At 44.8% G+C, this 15,850-nt stretch overlaps 1 protein-coding gene across 2 annotated transcripts in view; it reads left to right on the plus strand.

Moving 5' to 3' along the window:
- Window positions 1–15,850, plus strand: part of per2 (period circadian clock 2) — a 39,982-nt gene that overhangs the window by 10,379 nt on the left and 13,753 nt on the right. Inside the window, exons 6-17 of one of the 2 annotated variants that reach the window (XM_045694008.2) lie at window positions 1,445–1,496; window positions 1,884–2,026; window positions 2,178–2,256; window positions 2,377–2,483; window positions 2,656–2,809; window positions 2,987–3,236; window positions 3,351–3,459; window positions 3,731–3,950; window positions 4,262–4,383; window positions 8,585–8,812; window positions 9,289–9,555; window positions 9,731–10,635. In XM_045694008.2, coding sequence (XP_045549964.2) covers window positions 1,445–1,496; window positions 1,884–2,026; window positions 2,178–2,256; window positions 2,377–2,483; window positions 2,656–2,809; window positions 2,987–3,236; window positions 3,351–3,459; window positions 3,731–3,950; window positions 4,262–4,383; window positions 8,585–8,812; window positions 9,289–9,555; window positions 9,731–10,635 — 2,636 coding nt within the window. Of the gene's footprint in view, window positions 1–1,444; window positions 1,497–1,883; window positions 2,027–2,177; window positions 2,257–2,376; window positions 2,484–2,655; window positions 2,810–2,986; window positions 3,237–3,347; window positions 3,460–3,730; window positions 3,951–4,261; window positions 4,384–8,584; window positions 8,813–9,288; window positions 9,556–9,730; window positions 10,636–15,850 lie in introns of both variants that reach the window. The other variant, XM_082960816.1, reaches the window with a different exon arrangement.

The raw sequence follows: 15,850 nt of genomic DNA on the forward strand, positions 1-15,850 counted from the left end.
AACAGGAAGGATATAACCCCACCCACTTTGCCAAAGCACAGCCCCCACACCACTAGAGGGATACCTTCAACCACCAACTTACCATCCTAAGACAAGGCCAAGTATAGCCCACAAAGATCTCCGCCACGGCACAACCCAAGGGGGGGGCGCCAACCCAGACAGGAAGACCACGTCAGTGACTCAACCCACTCAAGTGACGCACCCCTCCTAGGGACGGCATGGAAGAACACCAATAAGCCAGTGACTCAGCCCCTGTAATAGGTTTAGAGGCAGAGAATCCCAGTGGAGAGAGGGGAACCGGCCAGGCAGAGACAGCAAGGGCGGTTCGTTGCTCCAGAGCCTTTCCGTTCACTTTCACACTCCTGGGCCAGACTACACTCAATCATAGGACCCACTGAAGAGATGAGTCTTCAGTAAAGACTTAAAGGTTGAGACCGAGTCTGCATCTCTCACATGGGTAGGCAGACCATTCCATAAAAATGGAGCTCTATAGGAGAAAGCCCTGCCTCCAGCTGTTTGCTTAGAAATTCTAGGGACAATTAGGAGGCCTGCGTCTTGTGACCGTAGCGTACGTGTAGGTATGTACGGCAGGACCAGATCGGAAAGATAGGTAGGCGCAAGCCCATGTAATGCTTTGTAGGTTAGCAGTAAAACCTTGAAATCAGCCCTTGCCTTAACAGGAAGCCAGTGTAGGGAGGCTAGCACTGGAGTAATATGATCAATTTTTTTGGTTCTAGTCAGGATTCTAGCAGCTGTATTTAGCACTAACTGAAGTTTATTTAGTGCTTTAGCCGGAAAGTAGAGCATTGCAGTAGTCCAACCTAGAAGTAACAAAAGCATGGATTAATTTTTCTGCATCATTTGTGGACAGAAAGTTTCTGATTTTTGCATCACACATGCACAAAGAGTGCACAAAAGGCATAGGGTAGGATGGAAAAAGAGAACATGCTTGTTTACCCATTACACCTGGCTATAAGAGTGGTCCGCCAATCCCATTTTAAATGTATAGCGATTCTCGAGACACTCTTCAGTGAAATCCCATGTAGTTATAATGATCGGAAAAGTCATCCATGTCAAACAGCACAAGCGAAGCCGTTGCTAGGAAAACATGAATGTACCTGGATTTGAGTCTAGTCGTCCCCACCATAATCAAATCGATTACAGATTCCTACAAAACCAGTTAATACAGGGGGTTAACCAGAGCTTGGAAAACATACATAGTGTATGCATTGAAGCAAGGGTAACCAAAAAAAGACACCCATCTTCTCTCCTACTGTAAATTGAGCGCATCTTTGTTTGTATTCATCTTGTAAATTTCTCTGAATGGGTGGTGTTGATGTAGTTGAAAGCAGATGTGACTCGTGAAATAGGATCTCAGTTGAATTGAGCCAATAAAGTAGACTTATTTTGAATTAAAACATTTTCATTCCCCCTCTCCTTTCAGAGTCATCCCGGTCGGACTGCATGCAGGAAAAATCGTTCTTCTGTCGGATCAGGTGTGTGTGTGGCTGCGTCCGTGTGTCAGCTGATCTCCATGTTTCTATTCATTCCCTCTTTCCAGTTTAAATTTAGTTTGATTCTCGGCTGGTTTCATAAACAGGAAGCTCTCGCTCTTTTCTCTGACACACACACACACACACACACACACACACACACACACACACACACACACACTATTCACAGTTGCCGTTAAAGTAGATCTACGGCTCAACTCTGCCCCCAAGAGGCAGAAAAACACCCAAGCAGCAACTCAATCTGTGAAATAGATGCTAATGAAGTGAGTCACCGACACAGCTGACAATCATAAGGACACTATATTTTCATGGTTTTGTTGCTGCTTTAGTGACTTGATGACTTTGTCCTCTCTCTCCTGTGTTCTGTAGTGGCGGTAAGAAGTGTGAGGGGGACCTGCAGTACTACCCATTCCGTATGACCCCCTACCTGATGAAGGTGCAGGATAAGGTCCATTCTGAGGACCAGTTCTGCTGCCTCCTACTGGCTGAGAAGGTGCACTCCGGATACGAGGGTAAGGACCAATGATAACGCCGTCACAATGCCGGAGTTGTGACTGTTTGAATACTTTTGAAACTGCATCCTCAGTAGTGTATAATAGTGGACGGTATGTGAAATATAGTGTGTGGGAACAGTAGTGTTAAGTGTTTTCATTTTGCCTACAGCTCCCAGAATCCCTAGTGACAAGCGCATCTTCACCACCACACACACTCCTAGCTGTGTCTTCCAGGATGTGGATGAGAGGCGAGACACATTTGCACTTTTTTTCCCCCCCATACACTTTTTTTTTTTATCCGACAGAAGAGTACAGTGCTTTTATGACACCTATAGGCTGACTCAAAGTTATTGTTTTTTGCCTTTCAGAGCTGTTCCACTTCTTGGGTACTTCCCCCAGGATCTGATTGGCACCCCAGTCCTTCTTCTCATGCATCCCGATGACAGGCCTGTCATGTTGGCCATTCACAAGAAGAGTAAGAGAAACTAAAACACACTTTCTAACATACTACTTAGTACTATTCTATGACTGGACTGCATATATATATATATATACATACACTGTATGGCCCTTTAATAATAGAATATATGCCATTTCAGCTTTACTCTGTCTTTTACTGACATCTATGTTCTCTCTCCTACCCATAGTCCTTCAGTACGCTGGCCAGCCGTTCGACCACTCCTCCATCAGGTTCTGCACGCGGAACGGAGGGTACGTCATCGTCGACACCAGCTGGTCCAGCTTCGTCAACCCCTGGAGCCGCAAGGTCTCCTTCGTTATCGGGAGGCACAAAGTCCGCATGTGAGTGTCTGCCCAGCACAATGTTTTCTATCTTGACACTACTCTCTGCCCAGCACTATTTTGTGTTATCTTGGCACAATTTTTTTTGAAATAGCCAGAAAAGATCTTTCATTTAAAAAGCCTGTATAATGCTGATTCTGTTACTAATAAGGATAATATGGTTGTTCCCACTTCTAGAGGCCCGGTGAATGAGGATGTGTTTGTGGCCCCGCTCCCTGCCCTCATGGAGACTATGGACTCTGAAGTCCAGGAGATCACTGAGCAGATTCACAGATTGCTACTACAGCCGGTGCACAACACTAGCGCCAGTGGCTACGGTAGCGTGGAAAGCAACGGCCGCCTTGCGGCATCTCAGGTGATGACCAGCGAGGGCAGCCCAAGCAGGACACGCGTCGAGGAGGAGGGGGACAGCAGCTGGGCCAAACCTGTAAGAACCCTCTCTGTCACTCTCTTTTCCCGCTCTCTGTCTTACCTCTCTCTCTATCTCTCTCTCTCTCTCTCTCCATGATAGTGAACATGTCTCTTCTCTCCTCCCCAGCAGAGATCCTTCCAGGAGATCTGTAAAGGTATCCACCTCCAGAAGAGTCAGGAACAGCAGATCTACCAAGCCTCCTCCTCAGCCAGGCCTGAGACCAACAAGAGCCCTGGCAGTAAGTCAAACAAGCAAACCAGCACAGAAATATTTACAATCTGCAGGAAGCATAGAGATATGCTCGTGTGTGCATTGGATAATGTGAACTGGGGAGTGTACGTGTGTGTGTGTGTGTGGATGTACAGATACGCATGCACTTATGTGTGTTGGAAGAGATGTAGAAAACACACACATATCCATGGGTGTAGTTCATGGGTGTAGTTTGGCGTATACAGAACGTACAAATCCATGCCCATCCCAGTCTTGACACACTCCCTTTTCCCCAGCAGAGTTCCTCCAGAAGAGTCCAGCAGTGGTGCGTTCCAAGGAATCTGCAGCCCCTGTGGCCTCTCTGAGTTGGAGGGTCAGTGCTGGGGTCAGTGCTGGGGTCAGTGGGCTGAGCCTGGAGGACAGCAGCAGCAGGACTGCAGTACAGGAGGAGCAGCTGGCCTTCAACGACCAGACGGTCTACTCCTACCAACAGATCAGCTGTCTGGACAGTGTCATCAGGTCAGAACAACTACTAACTAGTCACTTATTCATCTTGCTAATCACGTATCTGTACATCTCTCTCTGGTCATCTAGCCTATCTATAGTCTTTGGTCTTTTGTCTATTAATCTAGTTGTCCTGTTATGGGGCATAATACTTATAGGCATTGTTTCTGGGTAGATAGATGGAAAGGAGACTGTTACTTATTCCGTATGTACTTACTGCTACCCAATTACATGGTAGTTACATCATGGGCTATTGATTTACTTTATATCTTAATCAAAAACAGTCTTTCATCCTTCTGTGTGCATCTCTCTCCCTCTCTGGACAGATATCTAGAGGGCTGTAATGTTCCCATCACTATGAAGAGGAGATGCCACTCTTCTGACAACACTATGTCCTCAGATGAGGACAAGCAGAAAGGAGGGGACAATCCCATGCAATTATCTGAAGGTACGTTCTACCACTGCTCTTAATCGATTTTTACTTTATCACTCCATTTAATAAAAGATGTTCAACAATTGACTTCGGTATTATTGCTACAGTATGATGTTGCATGTAGCCTATATTGCAAGTGAACTCTCCTACACCACTATTATTTTTTTACCAGTCGGTGAATGCACCATGAATTGAATTGCCCGTTATCACTAAAGCCCAAATCAAATGAAAAGCGTTTTATGTGCGTGTGAACGAGTGTGCACACACTGGAATTAGAATGCAAGGTAGTGAATGAGAGAAGACGGACCGCGCGTTAAATTAGAAAGCAAATCTATTTTTCTCACGTCTACATGAAGTATTGCTAGTAAAATGAGCCGATAAATTGCCAGAAAATAGACTTGTTTGTGCATTGTTACGTCTGGATTTGTGACATGTATACTGCTAAAAAAAATAAAGGGAACACAAACAACACATCCTAGATCTGAATGAAAGAAATAATCTTATTAAATATTTTTTTCTTTACATAGTTGAATGTGCTGACAACAAAATCACACAAAAATAAATCAATGGAAATCCAATTTATCAACCCATGGAGGTCTGGATTTGGAGTCACACTCAAAATTAAAGTGGAAAACCACACTACAGGCTGATCCAACTTTGATGTAATGTCCTTAAAACAAGTCAAAATGAGGCTCAGTAGTGTGTGTGGCCTCCACGTGCCTGTATGACCTCCCTACAATGCCTGGGCATGCTCCTGATGAGGTGGCGGATGGTCTCCTGGGGGATCTCCTCCCAGACCTGGACTAAAACATCCGCCAACTCCTGGACAGTCTGTGGTGCAACGTGGCGTTGGTGGATGGAGTGAGACATGATGTCCCAGATGTGCTCAATTGGATTCAGGTCTGGGGAACGGGCGGGCCAGTCCATAGCATCAATGCCTTCCTCTTGCAGGAACTGCTGACACACTCCAGCCACATGAGGTCTAGCATTGTCTTGGATTAGGAGGAACCCAGGGCCAACCGCACCAACATATGGTCTCACAAGGGGTCTGAGGATCTCATCTCGGTACCTAATGGCAGTCAGGCTACCTCTGGCGAGCACATGGAGGGCTGTGCGGCCCCCCAAAGAAATGCCACCCCACACCATGACTGACCCACCGCCAAACCGGTCATGCTGGAGGATGTTGCAGGCAGCAGAACGTTCTCCACGGCGTCTCCAGACTCTGTCACGTGCTTAGTGTGAACCTGCTTTCATCTGTGAAGAGCACAGGGCACCAGTGGCAAATTTGCCAATCTTGGGTGTTCTCTGGCAAATGCCAAACGTCCTGCACGGTGTTGGGCTGTAAGCACAACCCCCACCTGTGGACGTCGGGCTCTCATACCACCCTCATGGAGTCTGTTTCTGACCGTTTGAGCAGACACATGCACATTTGTGGCCTGCTGGAGGTCATTTTGCAGGGCTCTGGCAGTGCTTCTCCTGCTCCTCCTTGCACAAAGGCGGAGGTAGCGGTCCTGCTGCTGGGTTGTTGCACTCCTACGGCCTCCTCCACCTCTCCTGATGTACTGGCCTGTCTCCTGGTAGCGCCTCCATGCTCTGGACACTACGCTGACAGACACAGCAAACCTTCTTGCCACAGCTCGCATTGATGTGCCATCCTGGATGAGCTGCACTACCTGAGCCACTTGTGTGGGTTGTAGACTCCGTCTCATGCTACCACTAGAGTGAAAGCACCGCCAGTATTCAAAAGTGACCAAAACATCAGCCAGGAAGCATAGGAACTGAGAAGTGGTCTGTGGTCACCACCTGCAGAACCACTCCTTTATTGGGGGTGTCTTGCCAATTGCCTATAATTTCCACCTGTTGTCTATTCCATTTGCACAACAGCATGTGAAATGTATTGTCAATCAGTGTTGCTTCCTAAGTGGACAGTTTGATTTCACAGAAATGTGATTGACTTGGAGTTGCATTGTGTTGTTTAAGTGTTCCCTTTATTTTTTTGAGCAGTGTATATTTAAGTGTTGATAATGTAACGGCACAGGGTCGTTACAATAACAACAATACTGCCCGTTTTATTTATTTTTTATTTCACCTTTATTTAACCAGGTAGGCTAGTTGAGAACAAGTTCTCATTTGCAATTGCGACCTGGCCAAGATAAAGCATAGCAATTCGACACATACAACAACAGAGTTACACATGGAATAAACAAAACACAGTCAATAATACAGTGCCAAAAATACATATTTCAAAACAATAACGTTATACCTGTGTTGATTTTGATCACAGGCATAAAGCCTAGGCCGGCTAAGAGAGAATACTGTAATGTAGAAAGAACGAGACTAGCTAAATTCTGTATAAACTCCCCGGGTGTATTAGCTACACCTGACCTCACATTCCTGATCTAACATAACTGTTTAGAGCAGGCAGGTATGTCCCGTAGGACATATAAGGTGAGTCATAAGGAACACAATAATAATTCACAAAGGCTACATAGCGAACGTAACAAATACGACTGTTTGTTATGGATTATTGTGACAATTAAATTGGCATACGCTACGCAGTGTATGTGTATTGATGCTCTCTACTCTCACACGAACATTTTGACGCCGTTGGTTCCGGTGTGATTTGTATTTAAATTGGATGTCTCATTCTAGACGGAACCTGCACATTTCTAATTCAAATGAAAGATACCTGTGGGATCAATTAAATTTAAAACCAATAATACTGCTAGATTAGTCACAGATACACTGATTTGTTATAGTGTGACAACGTTGCTAGTGTGTTGGTTGGAAAACACCCTGCTGATTCTGTCTGGCTACACATACACATACCAATTTATCAAAATATCAGTATTTAAACTCCTTCATACTGAACAAAATATAAACGCAACATGTAAAGTGTTGGCCCCATGTTTCATTAAATAAAATATTACAAATGTTCCATATGCATAAAAAGCTTATTTCTCAAATTGTGTGCACAAATTTGTTTACATCCCTGTTAGTAAGCTTTTCTCCTTTTGCCAAGATAATCTATCCACCTGATAGGTGTGGTGTATCAAGTAGCATATTAAACAGCATGATCATTATACAGGTGCACTTTGTGCTGGGTGCAATAAAAGGCCATTCTAAAATGTGCAGTTTTGTCACACAACACAATGCCACAGATGTCTCAAGTTTTGAGAGAGCGTGCAATTGGCATGCTGACTGCAGAATATCCACCAGAGTTGTTGCCAGAGAATTTAATGTTCATTTCTCTACCATAAGCTGCCTCCAACATCGTTTTAGAGAATTTGGCAACAGGTCCAATTGGCCTCACAACCGCAGACGACGTGTATGGCGTCGTGTGGGCGAGCGGTTGGCTGATGTCGACATTGTGAACAGAGTGCCCCATGGTGGGGTTATGGTTTGGACAGGCATAAGCTACAGATGAACACAAATGCATTTTACCGATTTGAATGCACAGAGATACCGTGACAAGATCCTGAGGCCCATTGTGCCATTCATCCTCCGCCATTACCTCATGTTTCAGCATGATAATGCACAGCCCCATGTCGCAAGGATCTGTACACTATTCCTGGAAGCTGAAAATGCCCCAGTACTTCCATGTCCTGCACACTCACCAGTCACCCGTTGAGCATGTTTGAGATGCTCTGGATTGATGTGTACGACAACGTGTTCCAGTTCCCGCCAATATCCAGCAACTTCGCACAGCCATTGAAGAGGAGTGAGGCAACTTTTCACAGGCCACAATAAACAGCCTGATCAGCTCTTTGCATGAGGCAAATGGTGGTCACTCCACATACTGACTGGTTTTCTTATCCACGCCTACTTTCTTTTTAAGGTATCTGTGACCAACAGATGCATATCTATATTCCCAGTCATGTGAAATCCATAGATTAGGGCATCATTTATTTATTTAAACTGACTGAATTCCTTTATGAACTGTAACTCAGGCAACAATTTAAAAGATTTGAATGTTGCGTTTATATTTTGTCCAGTGTCGTTTAAAGACTCATTGAGTTTAAATACTCATGTGGTTTAAAGACTCATTTAGTTGAAAGACTTTCAGTCTCACCAAAGCTCTGTTGGACAGGTCACCAACTGAATCAGACACAGCCAAACTCTCTCTTTGTCTATCTCTCTATAATCCGCATTTATGGGACTTTACATGTGACTCTCCAAGTCACCCTCCCTCAGTCTCTCCCTATCACCCTGGCAGACCCTGCACTGTTTAAGCATCAGCCTGGTCTAACCCCTGTGGATGGCGTCATCGCAGACAAAAAGACAGACGCTACGACCTCAGCCACAGGGGCAGTGGGCTCCTCCCTGGCGGCCCTCGCTGTGCCACCGTGCGGCAAAGCCGAGAGCGTGGTGTCAGTAGCAAGCCAGTGTAGCTACAGCAGCACCGTCGTGCATGTAGGAGATAGGAAACTGCAGCCCGAGTCAGGTATACACTACGGGGACATAGACATGTCTCATTCTACTATTCTATTCTACTCTTTTTGGTCTTTAGTTTGTGGTGGTGGGTTGTGTTTGGGAGTGGGGACTGTGTGGGTCCGTGTGTGTTGTATGGATGTAGCTCGATGTGGTGTAATGTATGCAGTATCATGTGTGTACTCTGAGGTCATGCATGTTCCATAATCTCGCACGCCAGATTTTCTTTACAATATTCAGAGATTCACAGTCGTCTGGTTCCTCGACTATACCATGATGTATGTTATACCAAAGCCATGTGTCTAAATGCGCTGTGCATTATACCGTCCTCTCTGCAGCTCTGCTTCCCTGTAATGAATATCAATGTATATATGTTTATCAATGTTGCTAAGGGCATTACAGCTTCTCATCTCTGTATGTCCTGAGCGGTTGGGTGTTTTATGTATATGTTGTATGTAATTGTTTCTCGGTCTGTTTTTCTCCGTACAGAGATCATCGTAGATGTATCTGTGGCTCGGGAGGAGGTGGAGGGGGGCAGCCAGACTCCTCAGCCTCCCCCCAATGCTGTTTCACCTCCCAGCCTGGAGAGGGAGCCCTATAAGAAGCTCGGTCTGACCAAGCAGGTCCTAGTAGCCCACACCCAGAAGGAGGAGCAGACCTTCCTGTGTCGCTTCAGAGAGCAGAGGGGAGTCCAGGCCTTCCAGGCCAACTGTTCCCAATACCTGGAGCGCCAGAAGGGACAGGGTGCCGCTGATGGTACAGTAGCAAACATGTTCTACAGACATTACAATACAAGCTCAGTATTGAGCTAGTACAATTCAACACAGACACACAGAGTGCCTTAATGTTCTCATACACTCAACCTCTCACAGTCCAATACATAATGTAATCACACTTTTTCTCCCTTTCCCCTCTCTGTCCCCTTCTCTAGCTCTGACCGCTGTGCGCCCATGCAAGCAGACCGAGCCCGCTGCCCGTCGAAGTGGGCGCAACAAGAAGACCAAGTCTAAGCGGGTGAAACAGAACGAGTCGTCCGACAGTTCCGTGTCTCATAGGAGAAGACAGCCGCAGCCCCGACCCCACCTCCTCAACCAGGGCCTCAACCAGACCTCCTGGTCCCCCTCCAACACCTCCCAGTCCACTTTGCCGCCCCTAGCTTACCCCACCGTGGTGCCAGTCTACCCCCTCCAGGTCTACCCTGGGGCGGGCACCATGCCTACCCACCCAGAGAATTCATTGGCAGGCTTCGGTGACAGCCAGGATCCCCAGTGCCCGCCACCAAACATCCAGCCCTCACCCTTCTCTACTCCCATGGTGACCCCCGTGGTGGCTCTGGTTCTCCCCAGCTGCATGTTTCCTCAAATGGGAAGCGAGGCTCCAGGACAGCAGCCTTTTTACCAGGCCGAGAAAGCCGGCTTCCCCTCTCAGTCACAGCCCTTCCACCCACAGACATCCTTACCTGCTCAGGGTCCTTTCCCGGCTCAGCCACAGGCCTTCCCCCTACTGACGGCCTTCCCAATCCCCGCCCAGCCTTTCTCATTCTCCATGCCCATGGAGGCTCCCAAGCCACCTGGGGAAACCACCCAGTCTCGCTGCTCCCCGCATGGGACCATGGGCGGCATTGACCAAGCGTCCTCCCCTCCATTGTTCCAATCATGGTGCAGCTCGCCCCTGCAGCACAACCAACTGCAGCTGGACGAGATGCGGTGCTCCCTGGAGAGACGGGACGGCATGGTGGTGGTGCCCTCCGTTGGCACACAAGGGAATAACACTGTCAACATGAAGGGAGGGAGCGTGGTCTGCCAAGCCATGGAGAAGGTCAAGGAGCTTCAGCAGGTATGATACAAATTTTCAAGTCGTACGGGATACACATAGTATGCACAATCCAACAAAATTCTTACTTGCAGGTTCCTTCTCCACAACTCAACAAGAATAAATAGTAAAAGATGAGAATAGGAACATAAATGAAATGGTTCAGTAGAATAGAATAAACATTTTAGCATAAGTATAATACAGGAAGGCACAATTTTATAGTCCAATATTTACATGTGTATTGGGGATGTGTGGATTGGGGGGCAAATGTTTAAATTGTTCAGTATTTAGTAATAATAATTAGTGGTAGGTGTGGGTGTGTGAGTATATTTTTGTGAGTGTACAGTACCAGTCAAGTTTGTATTTTTCTTTCTTTTTAGTTTTTTAAAACTATTTTCAGCATTTTTTTAATATTACTTAATGAAGACATCAAAACTATGAAATGCCACATATGGAATCATGTAGTAACCAGAAAAGTGTTAAACAAATCAAAATATATTTTATATTCTTCAAAGTAGGCACCCTTTGCCTTGATGACAGCTTTGCACACTCTTGGCATTCTCTCAACCAGCTTCATGAGGTCTGTCAGCCCGTCTGGTGTTCAACCTTCCCAAGTTCTCTCACATCACCCCGCTCCTCCGCTCTCTCCACTGGCTTCCAGTTGAAGCTCGCATCCGCTACAAGACCATGGTGATTGCCTACGGAGCTGTGAAGGGAACGGCACCTCCATACCTTCAGGCTCTGATCAGGCCCTACACCCAAACAAGGGCACTGCGTTCATCCACCTCTGGCCTGCTGGCCCCCCTACCTCAGAGGAAGCACAGTTCCCGCTCAGCCCAGTCAAAACTGTTCGCTGCTCTGACACCCCAATGGTGGAACAAGCTCCCTCACGACGCCAGGACAGCGGAGTCAATCACCACCTTCCGGAGACACCTGAAACCCCACCTCTTTAAGGAATACCTGGGATAGGATATAGTAATCCTTCTAACCCCCCCCCCCCCCCCCTTAAAAGATTTAGATGCACTATTGTAAAGTGGTTGTTCCACTGGATATCATAAGGTGAATGCACCAATTTGTAAGTCGCTCTGGATAAGAGCGTCTGCTAAATGACTTAAATGTAAATGTAAATGAGGTAGTCACCTGGAATGCATTTCAATTAACAGGTCTGCCTTGTTAATTTGTTGAATTTATTTCCTCCCTAATGCGTTTGAGCCAGTCAGTTGTGTTGTGACAAGCTAGGGATGGTATACAGAAGATAGCCCTATTTGGTAAAAGACCAATTCCATATTATGGCAAGAACAGCTCAAATAAGCAAAGAGAAACGACAGTCTATTATTACTTTAAGACATGAAGGTCAGTCAATACTGAAAATAAAGTGTAGTCGCAAAAACCTTCAAGCGCTATGATGAAACTGGCTCTCATGAGGACCGCCACAGGAAAGAAAGAGCCAGAGTTACCTCTGCTGCAGAGGATAGGTTCATTAGAGTTACCAGCCTCAGATTGCAGCCCAAATTTATGCTTCAGAGTTCAAGTAACAGACACATCTCAACATCAACTGTTCAGAGGAGACTGCGTGAATCAGGCCTTCATGGTCGAATTGGTGCAAATAAAGCACTACTAAAGGTCACCAATTAGAAGAAGACTTGCTTGGGCCAAGAAACACGAGCAATGGACATTAGACCGGTAGAAATCTGTCCAGATTTGAGATTTTTGGCTCCAACCGCCGTGTCTTTGTGAGACACAGAGTAGGTGAACGGATGATCTCCGCATGTGTGGTTCCGGCCGTGAACCATGGAGGAGGAGGTGTGATGGTGCTTTGGTGGTGACACTGTCAGTGATTCATTTAGAATTCAAGGCACACTTAACCAGCATGGCTACCACAGCATTCTGCAGCGATACGCCATCCCATCTGGTTTGAGCTTAGTGGGACTATCATTTGTTTTTCAACAGGACAATGACCCAACACACCTCCAAGCTGTTTAAGGGCTATTTGACCAAGGAGAGTGATTGAGTGAGGTATCAGATGACCTGGCCTGTCATCAAGGCAAAGGGTGGCTACTTTGAAGAATCTCAAATATAAAATATATTTTGATTTGTTTAACACTTTTGGTTACTACATGATTCCATGTGTGTTATTTCATAGTTTTATGTGTTCACCATTATCCTACCATGTAGAAAATAGTAAAAATAAAGAAAAACCCTTGAATGAGTAGGTGTGTCCAAACTTTTGACTGGTACTGTATATCTGTGTGAGTGTATATCTGTGTGAGTGTATATCTGTTGTGGCTGTATAGTTGTCTGAGTGCATGTGTGCTAAAGTGCGGGGAGTCAGTAAAGGGGGTCAGTCCAGTTCAATTGTTGAGCAGTGTGATAGCTTGTAGATAGAAACGGTCTCTGAGCCTTTTGATATCAGACCTCATGAGTTTGACCTTGTTCACTCTTTCCCCTTCTGTATCCTCTTTTTCTCCCTCCCTCCCTCTACCCCAGACAGATTTAGTACAGGCTCCTCCAACTCTCCCAGAAACAGCGTTAGTGTAAGGTTGTGGCATCAGTATTGAGTTTCACGAAAATGGCAGCAAAACTAGAAATGTGTTGTTTTTAGACTGGAGGTGTTAGGCTAGGGTTAGGATGTGTAAAAAGCGACTTAACCCCTAAGTCATTCACAAATCAGTCCTATATTGTCTTCAACTGGCACAGGCTATAGATTTGTAATTGTTATGAATAATTTAAATAATTATTTTACTGGGAGACAATGTTATAGTTTCACCAATTCGTCTAGTCTATGCAAATTGTATTGAGCCATTAAAAGGTTTACAATTCCGACATCCTGTGTGAAGTAACTGTGCTGCCATGTCGAAGTACAATAATCCAAAAGTCTCCTGGCTAAAATGTTATGTCTAAAACATTGTGTCCCTTTAAACCCTTTAGCCCACATTCAGTCTGACTTATCCAATGGGACCCTTGTACTCCAACATACTCCTTGTCTGCAAGCTACTATCATGGAATATAGTGTGCTCTAGGCTGAGGTGTTGCAGTGACGAGGAAGGATAACATCGCAATCGCAACTCTCCATAAAATATAACTCACTGTAGTTACTGTAATACAGACCTCTGCCTATCCATCTCTCACAGTGGGACAATATCTTCTCTGGTTCAGGCTATTGAAAAGCTCCAGAATGCTTTTCAGTCACTGCAGGCCTCCATATATGGTCTCAAACTGGTCTTGAATGCACAAAAAAAACTAAATTCATGACCTTTACCAGAGCTAGAACTCTGCCAGAGAACGTTAGCATTGTCACATCTGGTGGCTTATCCATTGAAAAAGTGTCATCCTACAAATACCTAGGTATTTGGTTGGATGACAAGTTGTCCTTTAAAGTTAATATGGATAATCGTGTGACAAAGCTTGAATTGAAATTGGGTTTTTATTTTCGTAATAAGGCTTGCTTCCCGCTTATGGCTAGAAAGAAGCTTGTTCAGGCCACTTTTCTCTCTGTAATTGATTATGGTGACTTGTTGCATGCAACCTCCTCCGTCTTACAGAGACTGGACTTTGTCTATCATGCATCCTTGCGCTTTATTCCAAATGCCAAGTCACTTACTCACTCACCATTGCACATTGTACTAAATGGTAGGCTGGACCTCACTTTATATGTGCAGAAAGATACATTTGTATGTGTTCCTCTACAAAGCCCTTTTGGGTAAACTCCCTCTTTACCTCTGTAGTCTGGTCTCCTTCACCACCAGCAGTTACCATACCCGGTCTGCTAGGTGGTTTCTACTTAAAGTACCCAGGACATTCCCAGTATTAGGGAAGACTGCATTCTCTTGTTGTGCCTAAGACGCATGGAATAGTCTACAATTCATGCTTCATCTAGATATGTTAGTGCCACTGAATGAACTTAAAATATTGATGGGAGACTTACAGAGGAGTGTAAATGCTTTTCTTTAGGCTGGATCACATTGTTTTTTTATTTCACCTTTATTTAACCAGGTAGGCTAGTTGAGAACAAGTTCTCATTTGCAACTGCGACCTGGCCAAGATAAAGCATAGCAATTTGACACATACAACAACAGAGTTACACATGGAATAAACAAAACATACAGTAGAACAAAAGAAAACAAAAAGTCATACAGTGAGTGCAAATGAGGTAAGTTAAGGCAATAAATAGGCCATGGTGGCGAAGAAATTACAATATAGCAATTAAACACTGGAATGGTAGATGCACATTCATCTTCTGCACAAGTAGAGATACTGGGGTGCAAAGGCGCAAGATAAATAAATTCAGTATGGGGATGAGGTAGGTAGATAGATGGGCTGTTTACAGATGGGCTAGTCGGTGCAGTGATCTGTGAGCTGCTCTGACAGCTGGTACTTAAAGCTAGTGAGGGAGATATCCTCTTGAGGATACAATCCCGCTAAAGGGATTGGTTGGACAACAACCAATGAGATAGCACGGCGCGATATTCAAAACAAAATGATCTCAAAATTAAAATTCAAGTATTATACGGCATTTTAAAGATACTTTACTCGTTAATCCAATCACATTGTCCGATTTCAAAAAGGCTTTACGGTGAAAGCAAAACATTAGATTATTTTAGCATAGCACCTTAGCAACAAAAAAAATGCAATTTTCCAAGCACGGATAGCCATCACAAAACCAGATATACAGCTAAAATTAAGCGCTAACCTTTGACAATCTTCATCAGATGACACTCCTAGGACATCATGTTAGACAATACATGCATTTTTTTGTTCGATCAAGTTTATATTTATATCCAAAAACCCAATTTTTACATTGGCGCTTGACGTTCAGAAAATGTTTTCTCCCCATAACCCCTGGTGAATAGGCACATTTAATTTACAGAAGAACTCAAACTTTGACAACATTTATAACAATTATTTAAAGAATTAGAGATAATCTACTCCTTTATGCAACCACTTTGTCAGATTTCAAAATAACTTTACGGAAAAAGCACATTGTTCAATATTCTGAGTACAGAACTTAGCCTTCAATGCTAAGCTATACAGTTAGCCTACAACCACGACGTCGACAAATCTCTAAAAATATGTTTGAAATATTTACTTACCGTTGCTGAACTTCGGCGGAATGCACTCGGCTGGGCACCCACTTCCACAAGAAATGTTCATTTGTTCTGCAAAGTCCATAATTTATGTCCAAATACGTCCGTTTTGTTGACCCATCCAGAACACTTTACAATGCCATGTGGCGTGGACG

The sequence above is a fragment of the Salmo salar genome, chromosome 14 (assembly GCF_965601325.2).
Source record: "Salmo salar chromosome 14, fSalSal1, whole genome shotgun sequence".
Classification (NCBI taxonomy): Eukaryota; Metazoa; Chordata; class Actinopteri; order Salmoniformes; family Salmonidae; genus Salmo; species Salmo salar.